The sequence below is a fragment of the Oncorhynchus mykiss genome, chromosome 6 (genome assembly GCF_057628025.1).
Source record: "Oncorhynchus mykiss isolate SJ-2025 chromosome 6, ASM5762802v1, whole genome shotgun sequence".
Lineage (NCBI taxonomy): Eukaryota > Metazoa > Chordata > Actinopteri > Salmoniformes > Salmonidae > Oncorhynchus > Oncorhynchus mykiss.
In genome coordinates, this window is record NC_143027.1 from 50,194,351 (window position 1) to 50,211,157 (window position 16,807).

Here is a 16,807-nt window from a genome sequence, read left to right on the forward strand (position 1 = left end):
AGGGTGCAAAAACATATGTTTGCACCCTTATTTTGAATGTGGTGATGCAGCGGCTCCGTTTGCTCAGCCGCCTATGGTAGCGCTGACTACTAGGAATTTTGTGTATGTAGCACTGACTAAAAGTAGGCCTACTCGCTGGCATTTGGGTCGCTATCTGTGGTGTTGAAAGTCACCTGTTCGTGCATGGCAGTTGCGTGGGGCACACGCTATTAGGGCCTGTGAATGTGTGTCTAATGCTTGCGCTGCCTGCTTGCTCTTGCTTGATGGTTGGTTGTGATTGTTTGTTATCTTTATGATCATATGCTGCATTTCTGCATTTACTGTGCACAGTGATTTCCCGAAACGTTGGTGATTTACCCAATAAATTACTGGGAGTTTATATATAGAGCATGCGACTCTATTTTTATAGCTTATCTTTGTGATCGTGTCATACCAATGTCGTGTCTTGGGCTATTCCGGATTAAGTGATATGACGTGCTATTCTATAAAATAATTTATCCGTAATTAATATTACCTGATTGAGCGAATCATGTAAATGTAATTAACTAGAGAGTCTGGCACCACAAAATAAAATTTATAGAGCTGTTATCTTCCGAATAAACTCTTAAAGACCTAGTAATATTTTATATCAATAGCAGTCACTATTAATCGTCATCTTAATTCATTCTCATCTGAAAGTTGTAAATTCTTAGTTATCTGCACGAACCCTCGCTAACAAGTTGAATCAGCAATACAAAATTGGGTTTAATTATTTATTTACTAAATACCTAACTAATCACACAGAATTACACATACACATAATTAAATCATAACTTGATTACAAATTACGTTATAAAGGAAAACATCCCTAGCAGGCGGAACAAATATGACAGCTTGTTACACAAAAGAAAAGGGGCTGGGTTTGAGTGAAAGAGCGGGAAGACTGAGGAACAAAGGGCGAAGCTGTGCTATCGTAAATACAGTATCTTATGCATTCTAAATTACCGCCCATTTGGAAAAGGAAAATGCAATAAATATTTACTCTGAGCTGCGCTTCGGTAGGTTGGTGGTAGATGGAAGGCCGTGTTGCCAAACCGAGTCCTTTGAAGAAAGTCTCTGGTGGTCAATTGGATACGTTGTAGTAACGTCGTTGTGTGATAGACGGAATACTCTGTCTGTTCCTTCCTAACCCACGTTTGCAACGGTTGTTGCTAACTCAACGGCTAGGAGGTATCACTTCTGTAGTGAATAAGAGTTCAAAGTTCATACCATTCGCAACCAAGGCTCACGCTGATGTTGGCTTTGTTCTGTAGTCACTATCTGAACCATTCTGACATCGGACCGTCGTCCTCACGTCCTCGGAACAGGAGGTTATATTGTCGTCAAGGGCTTATATAGGAAGGGAGAGGAGGGCGTATTTGAAAAGTTTTATAGCCCATGTCCCTTCACAGGGGCGGTCCACTGATTGAGCAGAGTCCTATCTTATGAAAACCCAAATCTCACATTTTAGAAGCTAAAATCACATTTCATCCCATCACGAATAATTAAGAATTTCAAACATTGAAATTGAACAACAATTCCATGTGAATCCGATAACTCTGATGTGTAGACTTTCCACTGTAGAGTTTATGTCATATTATCATTGATGAGAATGTCTCAGATGACAACCTGAACTGACATCATATTCATTAATTACCACCGCATATGTTCAATTGGTCGGATTACCAGAATATAGTTAATTTCCCCCCACCTTCTGAGGTTCCCAGAATCTCTATGTTAACCAAGGGTTTTGCAAATGTAACATCAGTAGGGTAGAGAGAGGAAAAAAGGGGGAAGAGGTATTTATGACTGTCATAAACCTACCCCCAGGCCAACGGCATGACACCGATAAATACCAAAAGTGCCTACCCGGTTTCAGACCTTACCGCACGCCACTGCTGTGATGAAGTGTGGTATTGTTAACCTTGTTTGGTCTAGCTTTAATACTGGCTCATTGTGAACGGGGGATTCCTGGGGAATTGGATTGTCACCTTTTGCACCATTAGAGTCTGGAGGTGTCCTCAACAGGTTAGCAAACTCCATGAACTGTGCCAGGCCAACATTATATTTAATTATATTATTATATATTTTGTTGCTGTTTTTGTGGGGTACAAATTTGGTGGTTTTAGATATAGGTGTCACGTGTGCTCCCTCTCCGGCCTCGAGGTCACCAGGCTGCTCGTTATGTCACACACCTGTCACCATCATTACACGTACCTGCGTGTCATCACACACCTGGACTCTGATATATGTCACTCCCTTTGGTTTCTTCCCCAGGCGTCATTGTTTCTGTTCCAGTGTCATGTATGTGTGTTGTCTTGTTTTGTATTACGGTATGTTTATTTATTAAAACACTCACTCCCTTAAAACACTCTCAGCGCACACATTACAATAGGCTATGTCTGAAGTGACAATCTATTCCCTACATAATGCACTACTTTTGAACAGAGCCCTATGGGCCCTGATCAACAGTAGTGTCACGGATCCCCCCGGTACTGCTGCTCATTCTGTGCACTAGTTCCGGAGGTCTATGTCACTGCCCTCTAGGTGTCACTGAACTGTTTGATTACGCACACCTGGTACCCATTCTCCCCTGATTAGTAATTGTATAAGTGTGCCTTTTGTTCACCCTTGTATTGTCAATTATTGTTCCCATTTCTGTTGGTTGTGTGAGTTGTATCAGCTTTTGTGCTGCATCATTTTTGTATTAAGGGTCTCGTGTCGTTCTATGAGGTTTATCCTCGCTCTTTTGTTTGGGTGCATTCCAGTGGTCTGTATACGTGTTTGTTTTGGGTGTATTAAAACCCCTGTTATGTATTCCTGCGCCTGTCTCCAAATCCGTTATACCAGTGTGACAAGTAGGGGACTCTATAAGGAATGTGGAGCCATTTCAGACACAGCCATAGGCCCTGCCCAGCTTGTTTGTAGCCTTGATTGTACAATTAGATAACTGGGGATAGAGAAGGTGGTGGAAGTCACACCACGTACATGCATAGCTACCTCTCCATGGTGACTTATTTTCAATGTCCATTGATTTGGGTTTGAACTTCATGACTAGAGAACGCATAATGGCCAAAGAAATGTACAAACCGTATGATATTGTCATCTTTGTGTAAGAGTTTGACCTCAGACCAGGTTGAAATTTCCCACCAAACAGTTTATTTCTGTTGTCATGTGTTCTTTTTCCGCCCTCTGTCTGGTAGCCTGCGCTGGATCTGTTTGTGCTGTCTTGCTAACTCCTGACCATAGGCATTAGTGCCAGACAGTCCTGACCATAGGCATTAGTGCCAGACAGTCCTGAACATAGGCGTTAGTGCCAGACAGTCCTGACCATAATAGTTAGATGATAGCCTGGTCTGGCACGATCTCAAGACTCTCGTGACCTCTGACCCCATTCCTGTTTGGGCTGCAGGGTTCCTGAATGTGCTGATGAACTGCCAGTGGCAGAGCCTGTTGTGCCAAGTACAGGGCGGGGTGCTGAAAATGTTCCGAGACGAGGGCTGTGAAGAGTGCCCTCAGTACACGGTGCAGCTGAAAGGCTGCCAGGTTCGACCTGGCCCCGACACACCTCAGGCCTACCGCATCACTGTGGTCCAACACGGAGACCAGGTGGCAGTACTGGAGGTAAGGGCTCCGGGGGTGAAGTCCCCCCTAGGTACAGACAGATCAACATTACCCTTTCTCCCTGGTAAGGATATAGACAGACTAGACTGTATGCAGAAATAACGGGGTCAGGAATAGTTAATGGATCACTATGACTTTATTATATTTATTTTATAGTAATTTAGCAGATGCTCTTACACGGAACCCCAAACCGGATGCGCACGTGTGCCATCGTGTGGTATCGTGTGCTATCGTGCATAAATGAATTTTGTCCCCCTACACAAAACGCGATGCCGACATGCAGGTTAAAATATCAAAACAAACTCTGAACCAATTATATTTATTTGGGGACAGGTCGAAAAGCAATAAACATGTATGGCAATTTAGTTAGTTAGCGTGCACTTGCTAGCTAATTTGTCCAATTTAGCTAGCTTGCTGTTGCTAGGTAATTTGTCCTGGGATATATACATTGAGGTGTTATTTTACCTGAAATGCACAAGGTCCTCTACTCCGACAATTAATCCACACATAAAACGGCCAACCGAATCGTTTCTAGTCATCTCTCTTCCTTCCTTCATCTTTGAACTTATATGGTGATCAGCATCTAAACTTTCATAGCATTACCCCAACTACCGGGCAAAACAGTTCGTCTTTTAATCACCCACGTGGGTATAACCAATGAGATGATGGCACGTGGGTACCTGCTTCTATAAACCAATGAGGAGATGGGAGAGGCAGGAATTTCAGCGCGACCTACGTCAGAAATAGAAAGGAGTTAGATTTTAGCCCTTGGCGTCGCAGATGCTCGTTAGCGTGCGCGAGCAGTGTGGGTGCAATAGTTGATTAACATGGATTTCTACATTTATTTTCCGACGCTCGCAGCATGTTAGCCAGAGCGACTTACATGCTGACCACACCGTTCACGTTGCACGCATGCTAAATAAATTTAAACATACATGTTATTCAATTATTGCACCCAAACTGCTCGCGCGTGCCAATGAGCGTCTGCATTGCCAAGCGCTAAAATATAAGTAATTTCTATTTGTGACACTGAACGCGGTGCAAGTCCTGCCTCTCCCATCTCCTCATTGGATTATAGGAGAAGATACTCACTTGTCATCTTCTCATTGGTTATACCCACATGGGTGATTGAAAGATGAACTGAGTTTGGTCGGTCATCGTGGTAACTATGAAAGTTAGATGCCAATCGCCATATAAAGTCCAAAGAAGAAAAAGCCTGGAAGGAGGAGAGATGACTAGAAACGATTTGGTTGACCATTTTATGTGTGGATTAATTGTCATTGTAGAGGACCTTGTGCATTTCAGGTAAAATAACAACCTAATGTTTATATCCCAGGACAAATTAGCTAGCAACAGCAAGCTAGCTAAATAGGATAAATTAGTTAGCAACTGCATGCTAGCTAGCTAAATTGCCATAAATGTTTAATGCTTTTCGACCAGTCCCCAAATTAATATAATTGGTTGTGTCGTGACGTTTAGCTTGGGGGGGACAAATTCAATTTGCACACGGCAGATTTGGGTATGTTGAAACAGGAGAAATTAGGGTATGTTGAAACAGGAGAAATTAGGGTTCTGCCTTGCTCAAGGGCAAATCAACAGATGTTTCACCTAGTCAGCTCAGGGATTCAAACTAGCAACCTTTCGGTTATTGGCCCAACACTCTTAACCGCTAGGCTACCTGCCGATTCATTTACATCAGTATAGTTAATATAGATCATAGTGGAAAGATATTTCACACTTCAAAAACTTTAAAGAAAAGCTTGTTAATATGCGATGACTACCAAAGGTGATCAAGTTATTTCCCACAGGTTTATATTCAATATAAAACAAGACAAAACAAAAGGAGCTGTGCAGGATCAAAATTCACCAATCCATTCCTGGAACAGAGCATTGTGTGTTGTTGAAACTCCCCTTCTCCGTCTTCTTTCTCTCTATCCCTCTCTTTCTGTGTTCGTCCATGTCTCTGTCCAGGCCAGCTGTGCAGATGAGAAAGAGCAGTGGTTGCAGCTCCTACAGGACGGGAGTGTAAGCCAGGATCAGGCTGACTCTCTATATGACTCAAAGTCTGCTGGAGCCCTCAGGTAATAAATGTTTATGATGATCACTAGATCCCTTGGTTTGGATCTGCAAAACAGAGTAGGAGCGCTGATCTAGGATCAGCTCTCCCTGTCCATTTAATCTTATTAATTGTGATCTAAAAAGCTAAACTGATCCTAAATCAACACTCCTATTCTGAGACACTTGATACATACGGACCTAGAACAATGTTTTTAATTTTTTTCCCCCTACCATCAGTGGTTTGAAGGAGCAAAGGTTCCCAACCTCAAACATGTACATAGATGACCCCTTTCACCAGCACAGTGGAAGCGGCCGCTCACAACCCATCTACTCCAACACGGCCATACTGGAGCACATGGTACGGCCCATTCTCGGGGTGGGGGGGGGGGGGGGGGTGATATGTTGTATAGGGAAATGTTTTTGTTCTGACTTAACTCCTTTTCTACCGTTCACTTCACCTGGGTTTTGTGAGATTGGGATTCAAACCAATGCAGGTTAATGAACTTTTAATGGTGCTTTATGCTTGAATCTTGATTTTATGAAACCGATCTCCACAAATGTCTGGGAAATTGCCTTTGAAGTCTATTGTAGTGCACAGTTCGTTATTCTTTGTTGGTTTGAATTCCAGCCTAATACATTGTGTGTCCAGAGTCGAGAGAGAATTTGTACCTTCAGACTTGAATAAGGACACGGTCAGGTGATGGTCATAGGCATACATTTCTGTTTGTAGTAAACTGTACAGTTGACAACAGTCAAAAGAAGCCAGTGTGACTTTGATGGACCTACTGTTAGCTGTTGAAATTTCAACGGATTTCCTTTGTTTTGCTCTCATCAGTTCCAGAATTCCCATAACGTCGCCAGGGGAGACTCAGTGTCATCGAAGGATTCAGTCAACTACAGCAACACTGATATCTTTAACAATCACAGTAAGTCGGATTTAATGTTCACCCCTTCAGGTGTTCCTCTGTAGGAGACACCACAGACATACCAAATCAAATCAAAGTTTATTTGTCACGTGCGCTGAATACAAAAGGTAGACCTTCAAGTGAAATGCTTACTTACAGGCTCTAACCAATAGTGCAAAAAAGGTATTAGGTGAACAATAGGTAAGTAAAGAAATAAAACAGCAGTAAAAAGACAGGCTATATACAGTAGCGAGGCTATAGAAGTAGCGAGGCTACACACAGACCCCGGTTAGTCAGGCTGATTGAGGTAGTATGTACATGTAGATATGGTTAAAGTGACTATGCATATATGATGAACAGAGAGTAGCAGTAGCGTAAAAGAGGGGTTGGCGGGTGGTGGGTGGGACACAATGCATAGCCCGGTTAGCTAATGTGCTGGAGCACTAGTTGGTCGGCCCAATTGAGGTAGTATGTACATGAATGTATAGTTAAAGTGACTATGCATATTTGATAAACAGAGAGTAGCAGCAGAGTAAAAAGAAGGGTTGGGAGGAGGGGGGTTGGGGGACACACAATGCAAATAGTCAGGGTTTACCTGTTCAGGAGTCTTATGGCTTGGGGGTAAAAACTGTTGAGAAGCCTTTTTGTCCTAGACTTGGCATTCCGGTATGCCATGCGGTAGCAGAGAGAACAGTCTATGACTGGGTGGCTAGGGCCTTCGACAGTTTTTAGGGCCTTCCTCTTACACCGCCTGGTGGGGAGGTCCTGGATGGCAGGCAGCTTAGCCCCAGTGATGCACTAGGCCGCAGGCACTACACTCTGCAGTGCCCCGCGGTCAGAGGCCGAGCAATTGCCGTACCAGTCAGGATGCTCTCGATGTTGCATTTGGCCATTTGGACATATCCTGCAATTTATCAGGCACAAGACCAGGGATAGGCAACTTTGATGGGGCTGGGGGCCACAAAAAACTGAACTCATCATGAAGGGCTGCAGTGGCTGGCCACTAAACTAATTTAGCAATCTAAAAAATGTTTGCTGACATGGGCTAATTGACTGACTTTCAGTGACTGACATAACAAGAGAAAAACTGATGATACACAACCAAATTTTGAAATTGCACCTTGTGTATTCTACTATTCTAACTTGCAAGGGTAAGTTGAGACCTCGCCTGAGGGCCTTCAAAAGGGGGGCGGGCCGCCAGTTGCCCATCCCTGCACTAGACTATAGTCAAATCAAATAAACATTTATTGGTGACGCACACAGTTCAGCAGATGTTATAGCAGATGCAGTGACATTCTTAGCTCCTAACAATGTAGTAAAAGTACACAAATAATAAAATACAAATTAAAAAACACAACAAGAAATCAAGAAATGTCAGAACGAATCCAAATAACAACACAAATAGCACTGTAACAGAAATCCAAATGCAATCTACACGTATATACACCGGATGAATTTAGACAAGATATGCTAAGAATGATATGTACAGTAGTAGATATATTAGATTGAGCTGTGTCCAGTAATAAATAATATTTGGTGTGTATAAACAGTAACTAAAATGCAATGCAGAAATATTAGAATGAGCAATGTCGAGAATACAGTATTTGAGTAAAACATTTAAACGTGTTAACCCTCGCAAGGCTGCCGGCCCAGACGGCATCCCTAGCTGCGTCCTCAGAGCATGCGCAGACCAGCTGGCTGGTGTGTTAGGGACATATTTAATCAATCCCTATCCCAGTCTGCTGTTCCCACCTGCTTCAAAAGGGCCACCATTGTTCCTGTTCCCAAGAAAGCTAAGATAACTGAGCTAAATGACTATCGCCCCGTAGCACTCACTTCTGTCATGAAGTGCTTTGAGAGACTAGTATTTGAAAGTATTTGGTCCCCTGCTGATTTTGTACGTTTGCCCACTGACAAAGAAATGATCAGTCTATAATTGTAATGGTAGGTTTATTTTAACAGTGAGAGACAGAATAACAACATTATAACAAATGTTATAAATTGATTTGCATTTTAATGAGGGAAATAAGTATTTGACCCCTCTGCAAAACATGACTTAGCACTCGGTGGCAAAACCATTGTTGGCAATCACAGAGGTCAGACGTTTCTTGTAGTTGGCCACCAGGTTTGCACACATCTCAGGAGGGATTTTGTCCCACTCCTCTTTGCAGATCTTCTCCAAGTCATTAAGGTTTCGAGGCTGACGTTTGGCAAGGTCCACAGAAGACGCAATCACACTCCACACTGCCCTAACCCATCTGGACAAGAGGAATACCTATGTAAGAATGCTGTTCATCGACTACAGCTCAACATTTAGTTAACAAGATAGTACCCTCCAAACTCGTCATTAAGCTCGAGACCCTGGGTCTCGACCCCACCCTGTGCAACTGGGTCCTGGACTTTCTGACGGGACACCCCCAGGTGCTGAGGGTAGGAAACAACATCTCCATCCCGCTGATCCTCAACACTGGGGCCCCACAAGGGTGCATTCTCAGCCCTCTCCTGTACTCCCTGTTCACCCATGACTGTGTGGCCATGCACGCTTCCAACTCAATCATCAAGTTTGCAGACGACACTACAGTAGTAGACTTGATTACCAACAACGACGAGACGGCCTACAGGGAGGATGTGAGGGCCCTCGGCATGTGTTGTCAGGAAAATAACCTCACACTCAACGTCAACAAAACAAAGGAGATGATCGTGGACTTCAGGAAACAGCAGAGGGAGCACCCCCCCATCCACATCGATGAGACTGTAGTGGAGAAGGAGGAAAGTTTTAAGTTCCTCGGCATACACATCACAGACAAACTGAAATGGTCCATCCAACAGACAGCGTGGTGAAGAAGGCGCAACAGCGCCTCTCCAACATCAGGAGGCTGAAGAAATTTGGCTTGTCACCAAAAACACTCCAAAAACACTTTTACAGATGCACAATCGAGAACATCCTGTCGGGCTGTATCACCGCCTGGTACGGCAACTACTCCGCCCACAACCGTAAAGCTCTCCAGAGGGTAGTGAGGTCTGCACAACACATCACCGGGGGCAAACTACGTGCCCTCCAAGACACCTACACCAGGAAGGCCAAAAATATCAAGGACAACAACCACCCGAGCCACTGCCTATTCACCCCGCTATCATCCAGAAGGCGAGGTCAGTACAGGTGCATCAAAGTGGGGACCGAGAGACTGAAAAACAGCTTCTATCTCAAGGCCATCAGACTGTTAAACAGCTATCACCAACATTGAGTGGCTGCTGGCAACATACTGACTCAAATCTCTAGCCACTTAATAATAAAAAATTGGATGTAATAAATGTATCACTAGTCACTTTAAACAATGCCACTTTATATAATGTTTACATACCCTACATTACTCATCTCATATGTATATACTGTTGTCACACGGGACTAGGTGGGTGAAGGAATCAGACGCAGAGAGTTCCACTGGGGAAAAGTGCTCTTTACTTCGGCACACAAAATGATAAGCCCAGCAATACAGGGTGCGGACATACAACGTGACAACCCAAAAAACACAGGGTGCCAAGTTAAGAAAATAAATCCACCTCTTGCTTAAATGCACACACGTAACATAAAGACAATAGGACGGTGACGACGACCGCCGAGCACCGCCCGAACAGGCAGGGGAGCCAACTTCGGCGGAAGTCGTGACAGTACCCCCCCCCCCCCCTGACGCCGCCACCGGCCTCGAGGATGACCCGGAGGGCGAGGCTCCGGGTGGAGGTGGTGGAAGTCTCTCAGGAGAGAAGGATCCAAAATGTCCCCCACCGGAACCCAGCATCTCTCCTCCGGACCGTACCCCTCCCAGTCCACGAGGTACTCACCCGGTGTCTCGAGTCCAGAATGCCACGTACTGTGTACGCCGGGGACCCCTCGATGTCCAGAGGGGGCGGAGGGACCTCAGGCACCTCACCTTCCTGCAGGGGACCAGCCACCACCGGCCTGAGGAGAGACACATGAAACGAGGGGTTAATACGGTAATACCTAGGAAGTTGTAACCTGTAACACACCTCGTTTATTCTCCTCGGGACTTTAAACGGCCCCACACACTGCGGCCCCAGGTTCCGACAGGGCAGGCGGAGGTGCAGGTTTCGGGTCGAGAGCCAGACCCTGTCCCCCGGTGCAAACACGGGGGCCTCACTGCGGTGCTGGTCAGCGCTCCTCTTCTGCCGTTCTCTCGCTAACTTTAGCGATTCCTGGACGGCTTTCCAGGTATCCTTGGAGCGCTGTACCCATTCCTCTACCGCAGGAGCCTCTGTCTGGCTCTGATGCCATGGGGCCAGGACCGACTGGTAACCCAACACACACTCAAAAGGGGACATGTTCGTTGAGGAGTTGCGGAGGGAGTTCTGAGCGAGCTCAGCCCAAGGAACATACCTCGCCCACTCACAAGACCGGTCCGGAAATATGACCACAGAAACCTGCCCACATCCTGGTTTACGCGCTCCACCCGCCCATTACTCTCGGGGTGAACACCCGAGGTCAAGCTGACGAGACCCCCAGTCTCTCCATAAACGCCCTCCAAACTCTGGATGTGAATTGGGGGCCCCGATCAGAAACTATGTCCTCAGGCACCCCATGGTGCCGGAAGACATGGGTAAACAAGGCCACCTCCGCAGTATGCAGGGCCGTAGGGAGACCGGGCAACGGGATGAGACGGCAGGACTTAGAAAACCGATCGACAACGGCCAGGATCGTAGTACTTCCCTGGGACGGGGGAAGGTCGGTAAGAAAGTCAACCGATAAGTGTGTCCACGGCCGTTGTGGAACGGGGAGGGGCTGTAACTTCCTTCTAGGCAAGTGCCGAGGAGCCTTGCTCTAAGCGCACACCGAGCAGGAGGAGACATAAAATCTCACGTCCTTAGCCAACGTGGGCCACCAGTATCTCCCTCTAAGACTCCGCACTGTCCTCTTGATGCCAGGATGACCCGAGGAGGGGAGAGTATGAGCCCAACGGATTAGCTTATCCCGGACCCCCCTCGGCACGTACTGAGCCCCCGCTGGACAGTTAGGGGGGTCCGGTTCTAACCGTGAGGCCCTCTCTATCTCTGCGTCCACCTCCCATACTACCGGTGCCACAAGACATGAAGGTGGAATGATGGGAGTTGGCTCAACGGACCGCTCCTCGGTATCATAGAGGCGGAACAGCGCGTCGGCTTTGGTGTTTTGGGAGCCTGGCCGGTACGAGATGGTGAACCGAAACCAGGTGAAAAACATCTAGCTTGAAGCGGATTTAGTCTCCTCGCTCCCCGGATATACTCGAGATTACGATGGTCAGTCCAGATGAGAAAAGGGTGTTTCGCCCCCTCAAGCCAATGTCTCCACACCTTCAGAGCCTTGACTACAGCTAACAACTCCCGGTCCCCCACGTCATAGTTCCGCTCCGCCGGACCGAGCTTCCTCGAAAAGAAGGCACAAGGGCGGAGCTTGGGAGGCACGCCCGAGCCCTGGGACAGCACGGCCCCGACCCCCGCCTCGGACGCGTCCACCTCCACTATGAACGCTAAAGAGGGGTCCGGATGCGCCAACACGGGCGCATTGGTGAACAGCTCCTTCAGACGACTGAAAGCTCTGCCCGCCTCTGCTGACCAACGCAAGCGCACCGGTCCTCCCTTCAGCAGTGAGGTAATGGGAGAAGCCACCTGACCAAAATCCCGGATAAACCTCAGGGAAAAGTGCTCTTTACTTCGGCACACAAAATGATAAGCCCAACAATACAGGGTGCGGACATACAACGTGACAACCCAAAAAACACAGGGTGCCAAGTTAAGAAAATACCTCAAATGCACACACGTAACATAAAGACAATCCCGCACAAAACAGGGGCGGGTCTACCTACTAAATATAGGGAAGCTCATTAAACCAAACAACAGAAACACAGGTGAAACTAATAAGACAAAACAAACAGACAAACGAAAAAGGGATCGGTGGCGGCTAGTAGGACGGTGACGACGACCGCCGAGCACCGCCTGAACAGGCATGGGAGCCAACTTCGGCGGAAGTCGTGACAACTGTACTCTATACCATCTACTGCATCTTGCCTATGCCGTTCAGCCATGGCTCATCCATATATTTATATGTACATATTCTTATTCATTCCTTTACACTTGTGTGTATAAGGTAGTTGTTGTGAAATGTTTTGATTACTTGTTAGATATTACTGCATAGTCAGAACTAGAAGCACAAGCATTTTGCTACACTCGCATTTACATCTGCTAACCATGTGTATGTGACCAATAAAATTTGATTTGATTTCAATACACAGTACAAAACCCCATGTCAAAATGGATAGAATTGCAGGAAATTAGCTTCCGAACTAGAGTGAATGGTATCTGAATAGAAAATGTGTATAGGTTTGAGGTTTGACTGGAATACAGTTTTTACATATAAAGTGGGTTAAACAGTATGCAAACATTATTCAAGTGAACAAGTGTTCAATGACTCTATGTACATAGGGCAGCAGTCTCTAACGTGCAAGGTAGAGTACTTGGTGGTAGCCGGCTACTAGCTAGTACCGAACACATATTGTATTCCACATTCCAAATGCAAAGAGACGAGGGTTTGCCTAGATTTCACATCAATATGTACTTTAAGACCAATTTCTGTCCAATCTCTTTGCCACTCCATCTGTTATTCAGAACGGGAGCCAAATAGAAAGTTAAAGATGTTTGTATGGAGGTTATTCCCCAAATCTGTGCAGAGAATATGATTAGGGAAGAATATGTAACTTTGGATATTATTATCATTCTCCTGCATTAAAGTTTTTGACTTTTAAGTGAAACAATTCCACTACATCTGGCTTGCATTATAAAAGTGTCTACATAATGATATGTTATAACAGATTCTCTGAACAGAATTTTCCATCATCCCATAGTTTTATGCTGCAGTTGCGTGCTGTTGCATCAATGTAAAACACTACACAGACACAAACGCATAGCACTTTATAATTATAGTGGTGGGAACACGGTTACTCTGGTCTACCCCCCCCCCCCCCCTGTTTTTGTTAAGTTTGAGCAGTTTAGTTAAAGAAGAAAAGTCTGGGACTAATTCATATAACACCCCCAGGCTATGGGCTATTGAAGTGCTGAGGCCTGAAGATCTAGCCTGTTACCAGATCTGTTTGTGCTTTCAGGCCAAACATCACAAGGAGTTGACATGGTAGCACAAACAGATCTAGGACAAGGCTGCTGAAGATATGGGACTTGTGAACACTGCTGAAAAGAGTGTGCATACCAAGAGGGAATGTACTGCCACAGTTACTACAGTTCTTACTCACTATTAAGAAGTGAGCTTGGATTCCTTCTTGGAGTTGTGGAGGGAAATGCTCCTATGTGCTCGGAGTTTGGAGAGTGCTGATGCTAAGCCGTCGTTTCTGGTGGTTTGGTCATGGCAGCAGAATCTCGCCTCATGGCAGAAGGTCCTTGTAAGGGCTTCTTAGAAACACATGATATCATGTTTTCCGCTCAACAAAACTGCCATCATTCGAGTCTTTGAGACAAAGTTGAGTTCCATCTTAAAATTTGGTGCTATAACTAACTTCATTCATTGTTAGTAAATATATATATATATATATTAGTCTTTAACGTAGGTATTTAATGCAGATTTGTGACAGTGACTGCTCTGTAACAGGTAGGAAATCGTGTGAGGTGGAGCGGGGGGTTCAGAAACTGGACTTGACTGGGAAGAGAAGGGTACAGCTGAGAGCTGGGTCAGAGATGAACCTCATCACTGCAGGGAAGACCGCCAAATGTACCTCCTTCAGACAGTCTCTGGCCTTCTGTACAGAACGGGCACAGGTAACACAACTCTACGCTGCCACCCACAACCCTGTTATGCCATCCAGAGGTCTTATCCATGAAAATATCCAGGGCACATATTCATAAAGTGTCTCAGACTAGAAGTGCTGATGTAGGATCTGGTCCCACATTTTCACCTGTCCATGTTATCTTATTCATTTTGATCAAAAATTTATTTTTTAAAATCTGAGATCAGCACTCCTTCTCTGAGAAGCTTTGTGGCACAATGCTGCCACTTGCTGTTCAGAACGCTCAACACAGCACTGGTGTGTTAAACTGAAAATACATAAGGCTTCATAATGTCACATGGTATCCAAACTCGTTAATAAATCAGGGGGAAAACTTCAAGGAAATGTTTAATATTTTCTCCTGTTGTAGGTTGGACACATTTTCTCCCTTTATTCCATTCTTGTCTAACATAATGTCTGTGTAAAATGCCTTTCCCCCTCGTTTGTACAGATGCCTGTGTGTTGAGAAGCAATTAGCATACAGTGCACATAAATAGGCTTTCCCCCTCTTTAGATACAATGACCAGAGGGGCAGTTCAAAGATGAGGTCTTTGCAATCATTAGCCTCAAATAAATCATTTTCCTACAGAGTTTGAAAGGGTGACCAAAGTTGTTTGACACATTGTAAACAAATCCAACTCAACAATACCAATCAGCATATCAGAACTTGTTAAGCTCCAGGAAGAAGAAAAATGAATCACATGCTACTACTCTTCTTACCAGTACGTCATTGTATTGGAGTATGTGTTTTATATCCTCTTGGCTGGGTCACTTTGATATTGTGGTGAAGTTGACTACTGTGGCCCCCATGCTCCTGCCACCATGGGTCTTTTCTAAGGTCTGTGCTCATTTAATTGGCCTTGTCTCCACAGGGTGGTTTTTTTACCCCACTATTGCGAAGGACTGCCTCCGCTAAAAACTCACTGAAAAGAGCCCCTTCTGCCCTATTTATTGAGCATGGCAAGGTGTTTCAGAGAAAGAAGGTAAGTTTTGGCCTAAATGGTCTGATAATCTGATAAAAGGAATCTGTTATGAACATCACTCTGCCCCAATGAGATAATCATATCAAGACAATTAAATTAAGGAATATAAGTAAGTATAATTGTTCAATTAAATGTACCATGTGTTCTTTTTTTCTCATTATTTTTGTAGGAGTGGGAGACAATGCCTTCTACTTAGTACTATACTAGCTGTTTCGGTAACAATTATCTTGTATACATTTCCTATTTTCTACCAAACATTTTTGTCATTAGAAATGTCATCCATCTTGATGATAATACAATACACTATACTTGCTTCCCCAATGGCACCCCTTCCTCTATTTAGCCCATAAGGGTCTGGTGAAAAGTAGTGCACTATATAGGGAATAGGGTGCCATTTGCGACAGGCCCTTAGATAAACAGGCTTGTTTCTCCATTAAAACAGCTGCATTAATAAGAGATTCCTGTGAGGGTAATTCAATTGAAAACCTTGTAAAGCCTGACTCAGGAACTCAGGAATGTCTCTCAGTTTGAGGTGTACCACTTTCATTGTTTTTCCTTCTTTCATTTCTTAAAGAACAGTTTGTATTGTCTAATTTGTCTATGTATGTATTGCAATTCATCAGACTTAACTTTGCACTGTTTTCATCACTAATTGAGTTACAATAAATACACAATGTTGAAGTCATGAAAAATACATTATATATGGATATGAATTGAAGTCATGTTCACCGTATACAGTTCTGTGGTATAATTTAAACATAGTTGCAGATATCTTTTTATAAAGTGTTTTTACCATGATATTTTTACTTAGTATCACTGAGATGTTTTGCATTCCTGAAATATGTTGTGATACAGTGACATCTATTGTAATGTTCCCATGTTTTTATTAATAGAGACTTTGTGTATTAAATGTTAGGTTGGCCTACTATTTGCTGTAATCTGACAACTGTGGTAATAAAACAGTAATTAAAACATCTGTGTTTGCTCAATAAAGTGTTTCTGGGGGAAAATGTTTTGGATAAATGTACATTGTGGAAGTGTAGTTGCTTGTTTCTCCATGTTGAATGCAATCATAAAAAAACAGTTAACAGTTAGTTGACTATCAGATGACTTCATATAGTAAACTGGTCATGAGAAAAATAAAAGTGTGTATAAACCATCTGTAAACACTGTATATTCTGATTAACAATGTGTTAAGGCCAGGTAAAATAAAGTGTGATTTGTCTGGAAATCATCTTCTGAGGCTGGCAATATGCCTTTGGGAGTACACATTCCCCCCTATTCAAGGCGAGCCAATGACTGACAAGAACAACAATGGGTCAGGACTCCCTAAAAATATGCCATTTCGATACAAGTGACCCTAAACATTTAACAGTTCTTCTAACCTGATATGAGAAAG

The 16,807-nt window shown here is 44.3% G+C and overlaps 1 protein-coding gene across 6 annotated transcripts in view; it reads left to right on the plus strand.

Moving 5' to 3' along the window:
* si:dkey-220o5.5 (actin filament-associated protein 1-like 2) overlaps positions 1 to 16,380 on the plus strand; it is a 101,169-nt gene extending 84,789 nt beyond the window's left edge. For all 6 annotated transcript variants that reach the window (XM_036980386.2, XM_090238145.1, XM_090238144.1 and 3 more), the window contains 7 exons: positions 3,431 to 3,642; positions 5,614 to 5,723; positions 5,938 to 6,058; positions 6,536 to 6,626; positions 14,251 to 14,417; positions 15,298 to 15,408; positions 15,578 to 16,380. In XM_036980386.2, coding sequence (XP_036836281.1) covers positions 3,431 to 3,642; positions 5,614 to 5,723; positions 5,938 to 6,058; positions 6,536 to 6,626; positions 14,251 to 14,417; positions 15,298 to 15,408; positions 15,578 to 15,604 — 839 coding nt within the window. In that variant the 3' untranslated portion in view covers positions 15,605 to 16,380. The remainder of the gene's footprint in view (positions 1 to 3,430; positions 3,643 to 5,613; positions 5,724 to 5,937; positions 6,059 to 6,535; positions 6,627 to 14,250; positions 14,418 to 15,297; positions 15,409 to 15,577) is intronic.
* The last annotated feature ends 427 nt before the right edge of the window (positions 16,381 to 16,807 follow it).